At 42.2% G+C, this 13,786-nt stretch overlaps 1 protein-coding gene across 2 annotated transcripts in view; it reads left to right on the forward strand.

Annotated features, from left to right (window-relative positions):
* The window catches only part of svilc (supervillin c), a 43,664-nt gene that overhangs the window by 26,053 nt on the left and 3,825 nt on the right, over nucleotides 1–13,786 (forward strand). For both annotated transcript variants that reach the window (XM_085783382.1, XM_085783383.1), the window contains 10 exons: nucleotides 769–944; nucleotides 2,726–2,897; nucleotides 4,102–4,393; nucleotides 6,606–6,727; nucleotides 7,364–7,466; nucleotides 9,157–9,364; nucleotides 10,538–10,671; nucleotides 10,766–10,930; nucleotides 11,453–11,596; nucleotides 13,048–13,160. In XM_085783382.1, the coding sequence (XP_085639508.1) occupies nucleotides 769–944; nucleotides 2,726–2,897; nucleotides 4,102–4,393; nucleotides 6,606–6,727; nucleotides 7,364–7,466; nucleotides 9,157–9,364; nucleotides 10,538–10,671; nucleotides 10,766–10,930; nucleotides 11,453–11,596; nucleotides 13,048–13,160 (1,629 nt within the window). The remainder of the gene's footprint in view (nucleotides 1–768; nucleotides 945–2,725; nucleotides 2,898–4,101; nucleotides 4,394–6,605; nucleotides 6,728–7,363; nucleotides 7,467–9,156; nucleotides 9,365–10,537; nucleotides 10,672–10,765; nucleotides 10,931–11,452; nucleotides 11,597–13,047; nucleotides 13,161–13,786) is intronic.

A 13,786-nucleotide genomic window follows, 5' to 3' on the forward strand; every position in this document is an offset into this window, starting at 1 on the left:
CAAGTCCACCTAACCCTAACCCACCAGACAGAGTTGTTTTAGAGGTAAATTCATGCAAAACCACTGATGTGCGTTGCCTTCAGGGACAGTTTTTCATCAAGCAGTCTCTGTATTTCCCTCTAAAACAACTCTGTCTGGTAACGTTCTGTTATTATCTCATAGCGTGGTGAATGTGCAGGTCACAACTTGTCCACCAGAGCGTTGTGGAGTTGTTGGATTGTGTATTTGATGAGTTTGATGAGGGAAACCAAGAAATCCCATGAGCCTCCGTAGCGTAGCTCTGAGCAGCTCAAATATAACTAATACGGCAGGTATGCATGAAATAAAAAAAATATCATAATGTAAGGTGACCATGATATACAAATATTATGTGATAGTGATATAACCAGTACTGCAGGTATAAACTATATAAATAAAATATTTCAGTTTAAGTGACTAATATTAAAACATTAAAATTGATACACAAAGAGACCAGGAGAGAGAAATAAAATACAGAAGAAAAAGTCCCAGACTCTGAAGGGTGAACGGTGTTTTGTTCTGGTTCTGTTTACTTTGTTTCTGTTTTCTGTTTCATAGATGTTTTCACCTCGAGTCGTACAAACCTTCCTGCTGCTGCTTTGAGTGGTTTCAAACAGACGTAGGATCAGACTGCACAGCTGGTGAATAATGCATGTGTGTGTCTCCATGTCTGTGTCTCCATGTGTGTGTGTCTGTGTGTGTCTGTGTGTGTCTGTGTGTCTGTGTCTGTGTGTGTGTGTGTGTGTGCAGGCGTTGGTGTTTGATTTCGGCAGCGAGGTGTACCTGTGGCTGGGCCGGGACGTGGCCCCCGGCAGGACGAGCGTGGCGCTGCAGCTGACTCACCAGGTGTGGGCCGGAGCCTACGACTACAGCAACTGTCGAGTCAACCCGCTGGATCCCACGCAGAGCGACGGCAGCGTGCAGCTGTGAGTGCCGTTAAACTCCCAGCATGCCGTTCTGCAGAGTCCATTACACACGGACAGATGTTGTTGTGGAGTTGGAACTTCATTTATCCACTTTTACTTCACTGCACTTTAAAAAACAAATCTTTATGCTGCGTTTGAAACAAATCGGAAATAACTGAGAAGTCGGAACTCCAACTTGGAAATTTCATAGCATTCACGCAACAGGTTTAACTCGGAGGAGGAGAGAAAACTTAGATGCCCAAAAGAAGTTTGTCATATTGTGGCTGATTGCTGAACATTAGAAAATATAATGCAGCAGCAATTTATGTTTATTTTGGAAGCAGCAGACGAAGATGTGTGAAAACATCAATAAATAAATTCCTTTCTTACCATGAGCGATGAGGGCCGAAGTTGGAGCTCTGAGATAATACCTCGAATTTCCGACCTGCAGTTTTTGAGTTTGACGCCGTTCAATTGACCCTTCGCATAAGCCCCGCCCCCTTGGTTACTGTTGCTACGGCGGGCAAGCTTTCACTCCCAGCCATGCTCCTGGCAATATTTGGTATCGATTTCAAAGGAAATATCAGCACATTTCTGGATAAACTGTTCTGAGATAATAGAGAGAAGAAGTCACAAAGATCATTCAGAGTTTTCAGTGACGTGACTCGCGCAGGAGGATAAAACATCTGTTCAACGACACGACTGGACAATGTACAGAGCAGCAGTAAGGACCGGTAATTTTGCCGTCTATCAACCCACGAAGACTTAGGTCATCTCACTGGTCATGAAACGTTGTCAAACTGCAAGTTTTTGGGCGATTGTGAACCACATACAGCTTTGGCTGCTGTTTTGTTTTCTCCCACCGCTGTATCAGTCAGTGAAAGCAGTCCCTGCCTGGAGGATCCCTTGCCTAAAAGCCCAGGTAAACGCGGTAAAAGTACAGCTGTCATTTCGGAGGTGAACATATGGTTATCCCCATATTTACACTTGCTCAAGTCGAAAAAAAAGTCAGCTCGTATCTGAACATCTCTATATTGCTGCTGCCGCCGCCACCACCGCCGTAGTAGCAGCAGCAACAACAACATCCTTCTCTACAAACAAATGTTTTTCGTCCTAGTCTCAAAATGTGTCCACAAAAGCAAACGTAATGACTCACTGCGGAAAGCTTGCCAGGCCTATAGTTACGGTTGCTAACGTAGGATTGGACAATAGCCGTTTGTGGGAGGAGTTGGCGAAGGGTCAATTCATTTTCTACGACGCAGAGCTTGTTTTTTCCTGAGTTCCGAGTTTTCTTGAACGCAGCATTAAGGCCCATTTATACCCTACGGTAAAAACGGATACGGACACAACAAACCACTACAAACAAAACTCTGCTTCAAAATAAGAATCATCATCAAAATAAGAGTCTTTCATAGAAAAGACTGTCTTTTCTATGAAAGACTCTTATTTTGAAGCAGAGTTTTGTTTTATTTTGTAAACTGTAACATCTCAAACTAAAACATGATACTATTAAAAGACACAAACCTCCAGATGTGAATCATCACAAACTGGTCAGAGCCTCCTCCTCCTCTGTCGTCGGCCATGTTTGTTCCAGATAGATCTGTGCTTCGGTGGCTCCTATGTACGATCCTACAATAACTAAATAACTAAAAAAAAACATAGATTAATCCAACTGGACATAGAAAAGAATGAAAAAATAAAATGTATATAAAGAACTGAGGGAATTAAAGGAGCAATAACTGAACAAAAGGTGCAATAAAACGCATGAAAATGAAAAATCACCCTTTGACCTCCGTCCTCAGGAGGGGGGAGGGTCGACCCGGCTGGGCGCTGTTCGGCGTCGTCTCGCAGAACAACGAGACGGTTCTGTTCAGAGAGAAGTTCAAGGACTGGACGGTCGGCGGCGGCGATGGCGGTGGCATTGGAGCTGGGGAGGAGGAGGAGGAGGCTGCTGTGGTTACCACGGAAACACAGGTGCAGTACGACCTCCCAGAAACACTGATGTTTTCCAGGAAGAGCATCACTGAATATATGAATTTAGATGGATGGATGGCTAGAATGAAAGATAGATATATAGAACGATAGATAGATAGAACGATAGAACGATAGAACGATAGATAGATAGATAGCTAGATAGATAGATAGATAGATAGATAGATAGAGATAGAGAGATATAGATAGATAGATAGAACGATAGATAGATAGATAGATATAGAGATAGATAGATAGATAGATAGATAGATATAGATAGATAGATAGATAGATAGATAGAACGATAGATAGATAGATAGATAGATAAATAGATAGATAAATGGATAGATAGATAGATAGATAGATAGATAGATAGATAGATAGAGAGATCGATAGATAGATAGATAGAGAGAGATAGATAGATAGAATGCTAGATAGAATGCTAGATAGAACGATAGATAGAGAGAGAGATAGAGAGATATAGATAGATAGATAGATAAATAGAGAGATATAGATAGATAGATAGAGCGAGAGATAGAGAGATATAGATAGAGAGATCGATAGATAAATAGATAGATAGAGAGAGAGATAGAGAGATATAGATAGATAGATAAATAGATAGATAAATAGAGAGATAGAGAGATATAGATAGATACAGTAGATAGATAAATAGAGGTATAGATAGATAGATAGATAGATAGATAGATAGATAGATAGATAGATAGAGCGAGAAATAGAGAGATATAGATAGATAGAGAGATCGATAGATAAATAGAGAGAGAGAGAGAGAGAGAGATATAGACCCTTTCAGAGAGTATAAACAAAGACAGGTGTTACCAAGGATACTAATTAAGGCTCCATTCCATTTAGTGTACCAGAGCGTTTTCTAATGAGCCACACCTGTCTTTGTTTATACTCTCTGAAAGGGTCTATAGATAGATAGATAGATAAATAGATATAGATAGATAGATAGAATGCTAGATAGAACGATAGATAGATAGAGAGATAGATCGATCGATAGATAGATAGACAAACAGATAGATAGTTGATAGTTGATTTATTGACACTGAAGTGGCAGATCAATAAACGTCAGATCAAATCAGACACACTGTAGCTCAGTAGGTGCAGCAAAGCATCCTGGGAAATGTAGGCGATAACCAATAACGTCCTCCGTCCATCTGACCTCTCTCTCTCCGTCCGTCCTCAGTCCGTCCCGGTCCCGGTGTCCTCTGACCTGCTGAGTCCGTGTGACGTCAAGGCTCTGGTGTCGGGCGTGGCCGGCCCGGCGGTCCGCAGCCTGGTGGGCGGGGTCGACGTGCAGCGAGGCCACGGCGTCATCACGCTGGAGGAGGGGGGGCAGGTGGAGCTGCGCACCGTCGCCGTGGATACCTGGCACGTCCAGGAGTTCGACGACAGCGAGGTCCCGGTGGCGAGCACGGGGCAGCTGCACGAGGGAGACTCCTACGTCGTCCGCTGGACCTTCAGCACCGGCGCCGCGGGTCGGTCACACACACACACACACACTCATTCTGTTTCATTTAGTTACAGACGGTTTAGAAACCAAGACCTTTTTTTTTTTTACAAACTTTATTAAGTCAACATGGTGCAATACAAATCAATGCACCAACAGAACATCGCCAGGGGGTTTCAATACAGACAATACAATGCAGAGACAAGCTTTCATACAAAAACACTGTAAAATGTACATAAATTCAAAATTTTTATAGCTTTCATGTTGATGGATTTTTTAATAGACTTAATATATTGTTTGGCTTCATTTTCTTAATTTTTATAAGAAAAAGTGGTTTTTGATTAGTGTAACAACGTTTATGAATGTGCCATTTGGCTAACTGTATAATAAGATTGATGATATAGTATTGTTTTTCTTTAGAAGATGGATTGTCAGTGAAGCCAAACAATACATGTTCAAAGCACAGGGAAAAAAGAGGTTCAATCGAAAAACAAATCAGGTTACAAATATCTTCCCATAATTTGGTTGAGAAAGGGCAAGATATCTTTAGGGTGTGCTACACAGAAAGAGCAGTTTAAATCTATATCTTTTTTAAATCGTTGTAAAAAAAACTTTAGATGGGTAAATTCTGTGAATTATTAGTGTGAATGCTGGAAGCATTCACACTATTGTTATTCGGTTCGGCCATTTTCTGCCTTTCTTCGTCATGTAACTAGTCCTTCATACTTTGTGCTATTTCAACAATTCAAATATCAAATTGTTCAGCCTTTTCGGGACAGGTGTGCTATCCCCATAGAGAATGCATTGGAACAGTCTTGAAACTCTTCAAATCTTCTTACTTCTTTCAGCCTTTAAAGCGTCCACATACTTTCAGCTAGAGACTTCATTCAAATTCTGAGCTGTAGACAAACTTCTAATGTATTCATCCTGTATTTACAACTTTTTCATAGCTTGTACCGTTTTTGAGATAAATCCTTTAAAAGCACATGAGGATTTCTGACAAATTTCACACTTTTCAATGAGTGTGTATGGGGTTGGGTCAGAGTGAGTGACATCATCGTTAGAGTGAGAGGGATCGAAAAAACATTCAGGATTTTTTCTGGATAAATTGCCAGCACGGCCACAAATTAAACTCTAGACACATGATTTCCTCACCGGTTTGAGCCACACTTGTCGTGTCTCATTTAATGTGCTCAAAACAGCAGACAGACTTACAGAATTGTCTCAGTGATGGCCACATTCTGATAAGAGTTACGGTTCCATTTTTCTGGGCTGTTTTGGGAAGCTGCACTGAGCTCAAATCTCTCTGCTCGGCTCTGCTCTGTGTGCAGTTGGTCCAGCTGTAGTGGCCAGCTCGTTATCAACCCCAGTAAAATAGTCAGCAGGCTGCCAATCAATAGGGAGAGAGGAGTTCTGTGGCGCTTATCAACAGTTTTACTTTCTGCACATGTACACGCAGACAGAGAGACTGGAGCCTTAAAAGATACTTCTTTTACCTTATTATTAATTATATATCTAGCAGGTAAATTCCAGATTTTTTTTTCCAGTTAAGGTTATTAATAAAGTTATTCCAATAAGTTATTACATATGGAATAAACCAAGACCTGAGTCAGCTTCCTGTATACATGTCACGTGGGCTTCTGCACGGCCACGCCTTTTTAGGAGACTAGTGGCAGCCTTGAATGTATTGACTCCAATGGGAAAACTGAACGTGAACACCGATTATGGTCGAGTCTTTCTCCCCATAGTCACTGAAGTAAATTTCGGACTCATTTTTCACAAGCCACATCTCTTCTGAACAGTTTGACACCAAAATGGCAATTTTCAGACGGACACATCAGGAGAAAATCCACTTTGTTCCAGACCTGTCTCTGTCTCTACGACACACTCTAGCCAGATTTGGCACAGATCTCCATGGCAACGTCAAACAAACGGCTGCGAAATCCCATGAAAATGATTTAAATTATTTTTGTCATGCTAAATATGACTGTTAGTAGTGTAAATATTTAATGTTATCATAAGAAAATATAAATATCTCACTTTCATCTACCTACAAATTGTATAAATCCACACACACGATCACAGATGAGGTGGGGTGACGGTTGGCCACGGCCATTTAGAGAGACAGGAAGTGTATACAGTTTTTATCAAGAAATGGCCGCTTGCTCATGGGGTATCTTGGTAAATGGAGTATCTTTGATTTAGTTTCATCCTAAAGGTTTTCTTCTCCTGTGGTGCAGAGGCGGCGGACAGCCCCCAGAGCACGGCCTTCTTCCTGTGGCGAGGGCGACACTCCAGCGTCAGTGGACGAGACACGGCGGCGTTCCTGTCCATCGGGATGAAGGACCAGGAGGAGGCACAGGTGAGGTCACAGCTCAGAGGTCAAACTCAGCTTCACCTGAGACTGGTCCAGAGATCAATACTGATTATTGAACACGATTTGTAAACATTATTAAAGACTAAATTCATGATTTATAAAGATTTATTCCTACACTGTGATGTTAATTAGTCAAACCAACCAAAAAAAGAAAGAGAAAAGGACAATAGTGAAATATATAGTTAAATATACACATTTCATAACAGAAAACCTTAATTCTAATTTTCTAAATACAAAAAAAATGTACAATGTATTGAGTATTTTAAAGAGTTATTTTAGAGAGAAACGTTTCTCAATTTTTTATTATTATTTGCAAACAGTTTCTAGTTGTTTTTAAATTGTTTTAGAGAGTAATTTTCAAAGAGAGAACCACTAAGTTTGAAGAGAGTTGATCTATTATTTTTTTTAAAAACAATTTTTAAGTATATGTAGATAGTTTATGTGTTTATTCTTTGTTTTGGCCTCTATATCCATCCATATATCTAGGTGTTTGGGTGTTTGCCTTCCGGCCCCAAAATGTGAGAATTGATAAAAAAAAATCTGTAATTTTCATGTTGTAGTCATAGAAGCAGCCGGTCAGATTCACATTTTTCAGTGTGTGTGTGTGATGTGTGTGTTCAGGTGGTGGTTCGTCAGGGGGAGGAGCCTCCCTGCTTCCTGCAGCTGTTCCAGGGCGGCCTGGTCGTCCATCGAGGCCGGAGAGAGGAGGCCTCCGCCAGAACAGGTACAGAGACCGTTCACCCTCCGCTTCTTTTTGCATGTTTTTTTTATTTATTTTTTTTATAAATGTGACTTTAAAGGGGAATTCCGGCCATTTTTGACCCCTAAATCGTTGTCCTGATGGTCATCCAGTGTTGGTGGAGCAAAAAACGTGACTAAAATTGATGCAGACAAACCAGAGTTACACCATGGCTAGACGGCGCTAGCGATAGCGACAACGCTAACCCATGGGGGCAATTCTTTCAACCACAACAAACACTCAGAAAACAATCAAATATCTATGGTACATGACTGGAATCCTTAGAGACACCACTGAACTCGTATAGTTACAGTATAAACAGTATAAAGTTTGTGTTTTTGCATGTAGCCACTCACCTCAGATAGCCGAACTCTGAAACATCCTGGAAAGACATTACTATCCCATCACAGAGCGCCTGCTCTCCCCGCCACAGAAACTAACACTTGTTGTGATGATTTCTTTACTAAAATAAACGGTGGAGCAGTGCAGTGGTAATGTCCATAATATCTCTGACTGTTTATTTTTGTAAAGAAATCATCACAACAAGGAAAAAGTGTTTGTTTCTGTGGCGAGGAGAAGGCGCTCTGCGATGGGATAGTAATGTCTTTCCAGGATGTTTCAGAGTTCGGCTATCTGAGGTGAGTGGCTACATGCAAAAACACAAAGTTATACTGTTTATACTGTACACTATATGAGTTCAGTGGTGTGTCATAAGGATTCCAGTCATGTACCAGAGATATTTGATTGTTTTCTGAGTGTTTGTTGTGGTTGAAAGAATTGCCCCCATGGGTTAGCGGTGTGGCTATCCCTAGTGCCGGGTAGCCATGGTGTAACTCTGGTTTGCCTGCATCAATTTTAGTCGTTAGGCGTTTTTTGCTCCAACCAACACCGGGTGACCATCAGAACAACGATTTAAGCTGCCTTCACACCGGACCTTTTGTTTTTCGAACGAGCAACGAGTTTACATGTTAAGTGAATGCAAACGAGCGATTGAGCGTTTAATCGCCCAGGCGAAAAAACGCTGGGGCTCGGAGCGACAGCGACAGACCGACGGAGCGTTTTTTCGCTCTGTCGCTCGAGATGAGAAATCCCAACTCTCCGGCCGTCAGTCGCTCGCCGCTCAGCGCTGATTGGCTGCCGTAATCCTGGTGATGCCAGTGTAAACAGAGACACATGGCAGTGGGCATGATGTCATCAAAGCGAAAATGCGAGTCTGTGGCTCTGAGCCAAATTGACGAGCGAATGCAGCTGAGCGACGGAGCGTTTTTTTTCGGAGCGATACAAGCAACAGCGACAAAAATAAAAGGTCCAGTGCGGTGTGAACGCAGCTTAAGGGGTCAAAAATGGCCGGAATTATCCTTTTAATTGTATTTGTATCTATCCTTAACTAATTCATTTTCCCCTGGAGCGGCCTGGCCGAATAATTTCCTTCGGGATGAATAAAGTTCTATCTATCTATCTATCTATCTATCTATCTATCTATCTATCTATCTATCTATCTATCTATCTATCTATCTATCTATCTATCTATCTATCTATCTATCTATCTATCTCTATCTCTCTCTCTCTCTCTCTCTCTCTCTCTCTCTCTCTATCTCTATCTATCTATCTATCTATCTATCTATATATCTATATATCTATGCGTCTTATGTACAGTATTTGCTGTATGTTGCAGCGGGGTGGCGTCTGTTCTGCGTGCGGGGGGAGCTGCCGGAGGAGGGCTCTCTGCTGGAGGTGGACTGCAGCTGTGCCGGTCTGCGCTCCAGAGGCAGCGTGGTGCTGCTCAGCAGCCAGCAGGCGGCGCTCTACCTGTGGACCGGCTGCAAGGCTCAGGCCGGAGCCAGGGAGGTCGGCAGGAGGACGGTGGAGCGGCTCACACAGATGTAAGACTCATATCTGTGACAGGATGAGTCTTTTTAAAGGGATAGTTCAACATTTAGTCAGATCCTCCTCTCACCATAATAACCCCTATAGTCATAGCAGTAGGTTCATCACCTTTAATTATCGGTGCATGTTGTTTTGAGATCGGCGGGGCAGAGACGTGAGCTGCTCAGTGAACACAATGGAGGTGAACGGTGTCAAACTCATCAAATACACAATCCAACAACTCCACAACGCTCTGGTGGACAAGTTGGGACCTGCACATTCACCACGCTATGAGATAATCATGTTCAGGTTCAGGTTACTTTATTGATACTCAAGGGTAAACTAGTTTCGCAGTCGAGAGTGGAAACATCCGATCACAATTTAAACAATCAAAACAAGACATAAAACATAAAACAAGAAACAAATTAGAACCGACAGTAACGTTACCAGACAGAGTTGTTTTAGAGGCAAATGCAGCCGGAACTACATTCCAGACACGACTGCTGGGCGGAGGGATTTCAAAAGAGAAAGTAGTTCAGAGTATTTGCTTCATGTGTCGTAATGTTACGTAATTATACATGATTATTTAATAGCGTGGTGAATGTGCAGGTCACAACTTGTCCACCAGAGTGTTGTGGAGTTGTTGAATTGTGTATTTGATGAGTTTGATGAGGGACAGGGGACCTGTACCGTTCACCTCCATTGTGTTCACTGAGCAGCTCACGTCTCTGCCCCGCTGATCTCAAAACAACATGCACCGATAATTAAAGTGATAGTTTCAAATTCAAATTTCACTCATTATCTCCTCCCCCTCATGTGGACTAAGGGCTGGGAGAAGTTTCAGAGTCCTCCGTGCCTTCTCTGAGCACTATGGAGGTATTTGGATGTTTTTTGGTGTGTCTTTTTGGACGAAGAAAAGTGAGCTCCGTTCTCAACCGTCATATGGACATGCAGTGCTGCACGGAGCCTACCCGTAACTCAGAGAAGCCACGGAGGACTCTGAAACTTCTCCCAGCCCTTAGTCCACATGAGGGCGAGTAGATAATGAGTGAAATTTGAATTTTGGGTGGACTATCCCTTTAAACTTCTATGACTATAGGGATTATGGTGAGAGGAGGATGTGACTAAATGTTGAACTGTCCCTTTAAAGGAGTGTAGAGTCCAAATATGTGTGTGTGTGTGTGTGTCAGGTGTCCCCCTGAGCTGGGTCTCAGCAGCAGCAGTCCGGTGACGGTCCAGGCGGTGGACGAGGGCTCGGAGCCGTCAGACTTCTGGACGGCGCTGGGACAGATGGACAGGAAGTCGTACGACTGCATGCTGCAGGGTGAGGACACGAGAGCGGGCGGCTGATCGTCCTCCTCTCTGAACTGTCAGTGAACGCATCTTCACATCCGTCTGTCTCCTCCTCTTCCCATCAGATCCCGGGAAGTACAACTTCACCCCTCGGCTCTTCCACCTCCGCTCCTCCTCCTCCTCCTCCGGGAGCTTCGTCGGCGAGGAGCTGCAGAGCCCGAGCCGGCTGCCGGGCGTCGTCATGGCGATGCCCTTCGTCCAGGAGAGTCTGTACTCTGCACCTCAGCCAGGTAAATCAGGACGAGAGTTTGAGAAATAGTTTATAAATCAACTTAAACCTCGTCATGGATCTATTGGTCCTCGTCCCTACGTCACCACATTCACGTGCATCCCTTGGCTGCACACACAGAGAGGACCGCCCCTTTATGCCGTTCTCTCTCCTCATTGGATAAAGGTTGTAGGATACAAGGAAGGTTTTCTCCTCGGCTTACAGCAGAGCAGAGTGACTGACAGACCCGTGTGTCAGACCAAACACTCTATAAGTGATTGCTGTAGGAAAATAGAACTATTTAAGACTTATATTAACACAAACATTCCGCTTACTTCTGCTTTAAATGAATAAAATAAAGATAAGAATAAAAATAACGACGTGGCAGAGGAAGATAAACCCACCGTCATATTTCACTTCTTATCTGTGTTTAAAACTTTTTTGTTTCTTGCTGCCAAAATACAAACAACTTGAACTGATTATGATCTGAAGCTGAGTTAATTTTACTTCCACGCTAACGTCTTGACCGTCTCCTGTCCGCCAGCCTTGTTCCTGCTGGACAACCGTCTGGAGGTCTACCTGTGGCAGCGCGGTCAGCCCGAGCAGACGGAGAGCTCGGCCTCGGCCTGGAGCCGCTGGCACAGCGAGAGGAGGTGCGCCATGCAGACGGCGCTGCAGTACTGCAAAGGTAACGGAGGAGGAGGAGGAGGAGGAGGAGGAGGAGGAGGAGAATCATTCACTTGGTGATAACAAACATGGAATTTGGTACCAATACTGGGCGCTGGCCATTTTTCCAGATGGCTTCCAGGTCTTGTACCATGTAATTATCAAATTCAGGTCATTTTGGTCTAAAGCATTTTATGAATCTCACGTTTCATCATTATAACTAAGTGTTGTTTTTGTCATAACAGCTGTGAAGATGGCGTGCAAGATGGCCGCCGTGAAACCAGTTGGAATAACTCATGATCTATGAAACATAGAAGCACAGTTTTTGGTTCTACAGTATATGCAAGTTTTTGGGGTTAATTCTTTTAAAACCAGCCCCTCCACCTACTAAGTTCTGCTCTGACAAGAAAACTAACAGGTCTGTAGGAATCTAAAACCCCAAAAACCTGTGTAAAGAACCAAAAACTAAGCTTCCATGTTTCATAGATCATAACTGGTTTCATGCACGCCATCCTCAATACAACACTTCACATAGCTGTTACGACAAAAACATCTCTTATAATAATGAAATGTGAGACTCATAAAATACTTTAGACCAAAATGAACTGATTGAATATCGGCATATTGAATTTTCTGAGTGGCCACCACCAGCGCCTTTTTCCCCAAAGAGTATTTGTACCAGAGTTCATGCTCGTATCACCACCAAGTGAACGATTCTCACCAGAGAAAAAACAAAACATGACTCAGAGAAAAATAGATATTTATATAACTGTACACCCTATCTATACAGCATAAAGTTTTGTTTTGTTTTGTTTTGTTTTGTTTATTTAGATCCCCATTAGCTTTTGCCACGCAGCAGCTATTCTTCCTGGGGTCTTTTCATCATAATAAATGACAAATACAAACCATTAATACATAAAAACAAAAATACATACAGAAAACACATACTCAATACATACACATACAAAACAAAACATCCAAGACAAACACTTAACATATGTTACCCGCTCCTACATTGAATCACTACACAACAAGGATACTAGGACCCAATTTACAAATATAGGCTACTAATGGTCAAAATTGCGATCAAAATAATAATCTCTTAGTTTCATTTTAAAACTAACCATGTTTCTTTGTTGTATAACATAATTCGGAAGGGCATTCCACTCCTTCATAGCTCTATATAATACTGTACCTTGACAGAGTGCCCTGGGTAAAATAAAATAACCTCCAGCAGCATGTCGAGTTGAATAATTATGTATGTTTGAACTAAAAGATAATTTTCTATACAAAATGTATGGCATTTTAGTTGTTATTATATTTCTAAGAAAAACCATCAACAAATATGACAATCTGTGCTTAACATCCAGCCAACCAAGACTGGCATGCATTTGACAAATATTCGACCTTATTCCACACATAAGTGCTGGTTGTGGTTGTGCTGAGTCTCTAACTTCTAACCTCCTCCTGCAGAGATGAACCCCAGACGTCCTCCTCAGGCCTACCTGGTCCTGGAGGGCAGTGAACCTCTCACCTTCACCAACGTCTTCCCCCGCTGGGAGAGGAGCCCCGGACCCCACACACAGGTACCACCACCTACAGTATGGCAAGCCATTTTAACATTTAAAAGCTAAGTTTGACTATCCGGAATTAACATTGTAGATATCAACAACGTCTTTCTGACTAGTCGTAACTACATTTTGAATAGTTGGATTTTTTATTCAAGATATCTGTAATTCAGTTTTGCCTCTAGTCAAAAAGAACATTTCAGATATCCGCAACTACATTCTTCCTATCCACAATTGTCATTTCAGATATCCACAACTACGTTCTTCCTAGGACAATTGACGTCACTTTTGCCATTCATGTGTATGGGGTTTGTCATTACAGATATCTACAATTCAGTTGCAGATATGTGCATGTGAATTACGGATATCTGTAACTGAATTACGACTAGTACGAATTCCAGTTTGAGATATCTACAACGTCATTTTGACTAGTCATAATTCCAGTTACAGATATCTACAACGTCATTTCGCCTAGTCAAAACTTAATTTAAGATATCCGAAAAGGGATGTAGATATCTTTAATTGAGGTGAATTAAAGATATCTTGAACTGGAATTATGACTAGTCAGAATCAAATTGTAGATATCTCAAACTGGAATTAGTACTAGTCGTAATTCAGTTACAGATATCTGTAATTCACATAGC

This window comes from Trachurus japonicus, chromosome 8 (genome assembly GCF_045865225.1).
Source record: "Trachurus japonicus isolate A0001 chromosome 8, Traja_1.0".
Lineage (NCBI taxonomy): Eukaryota > Metazoa > Chordata > Actinopteri > Carangiformes > Carangidae > Trachurus > Trachurus japonicus.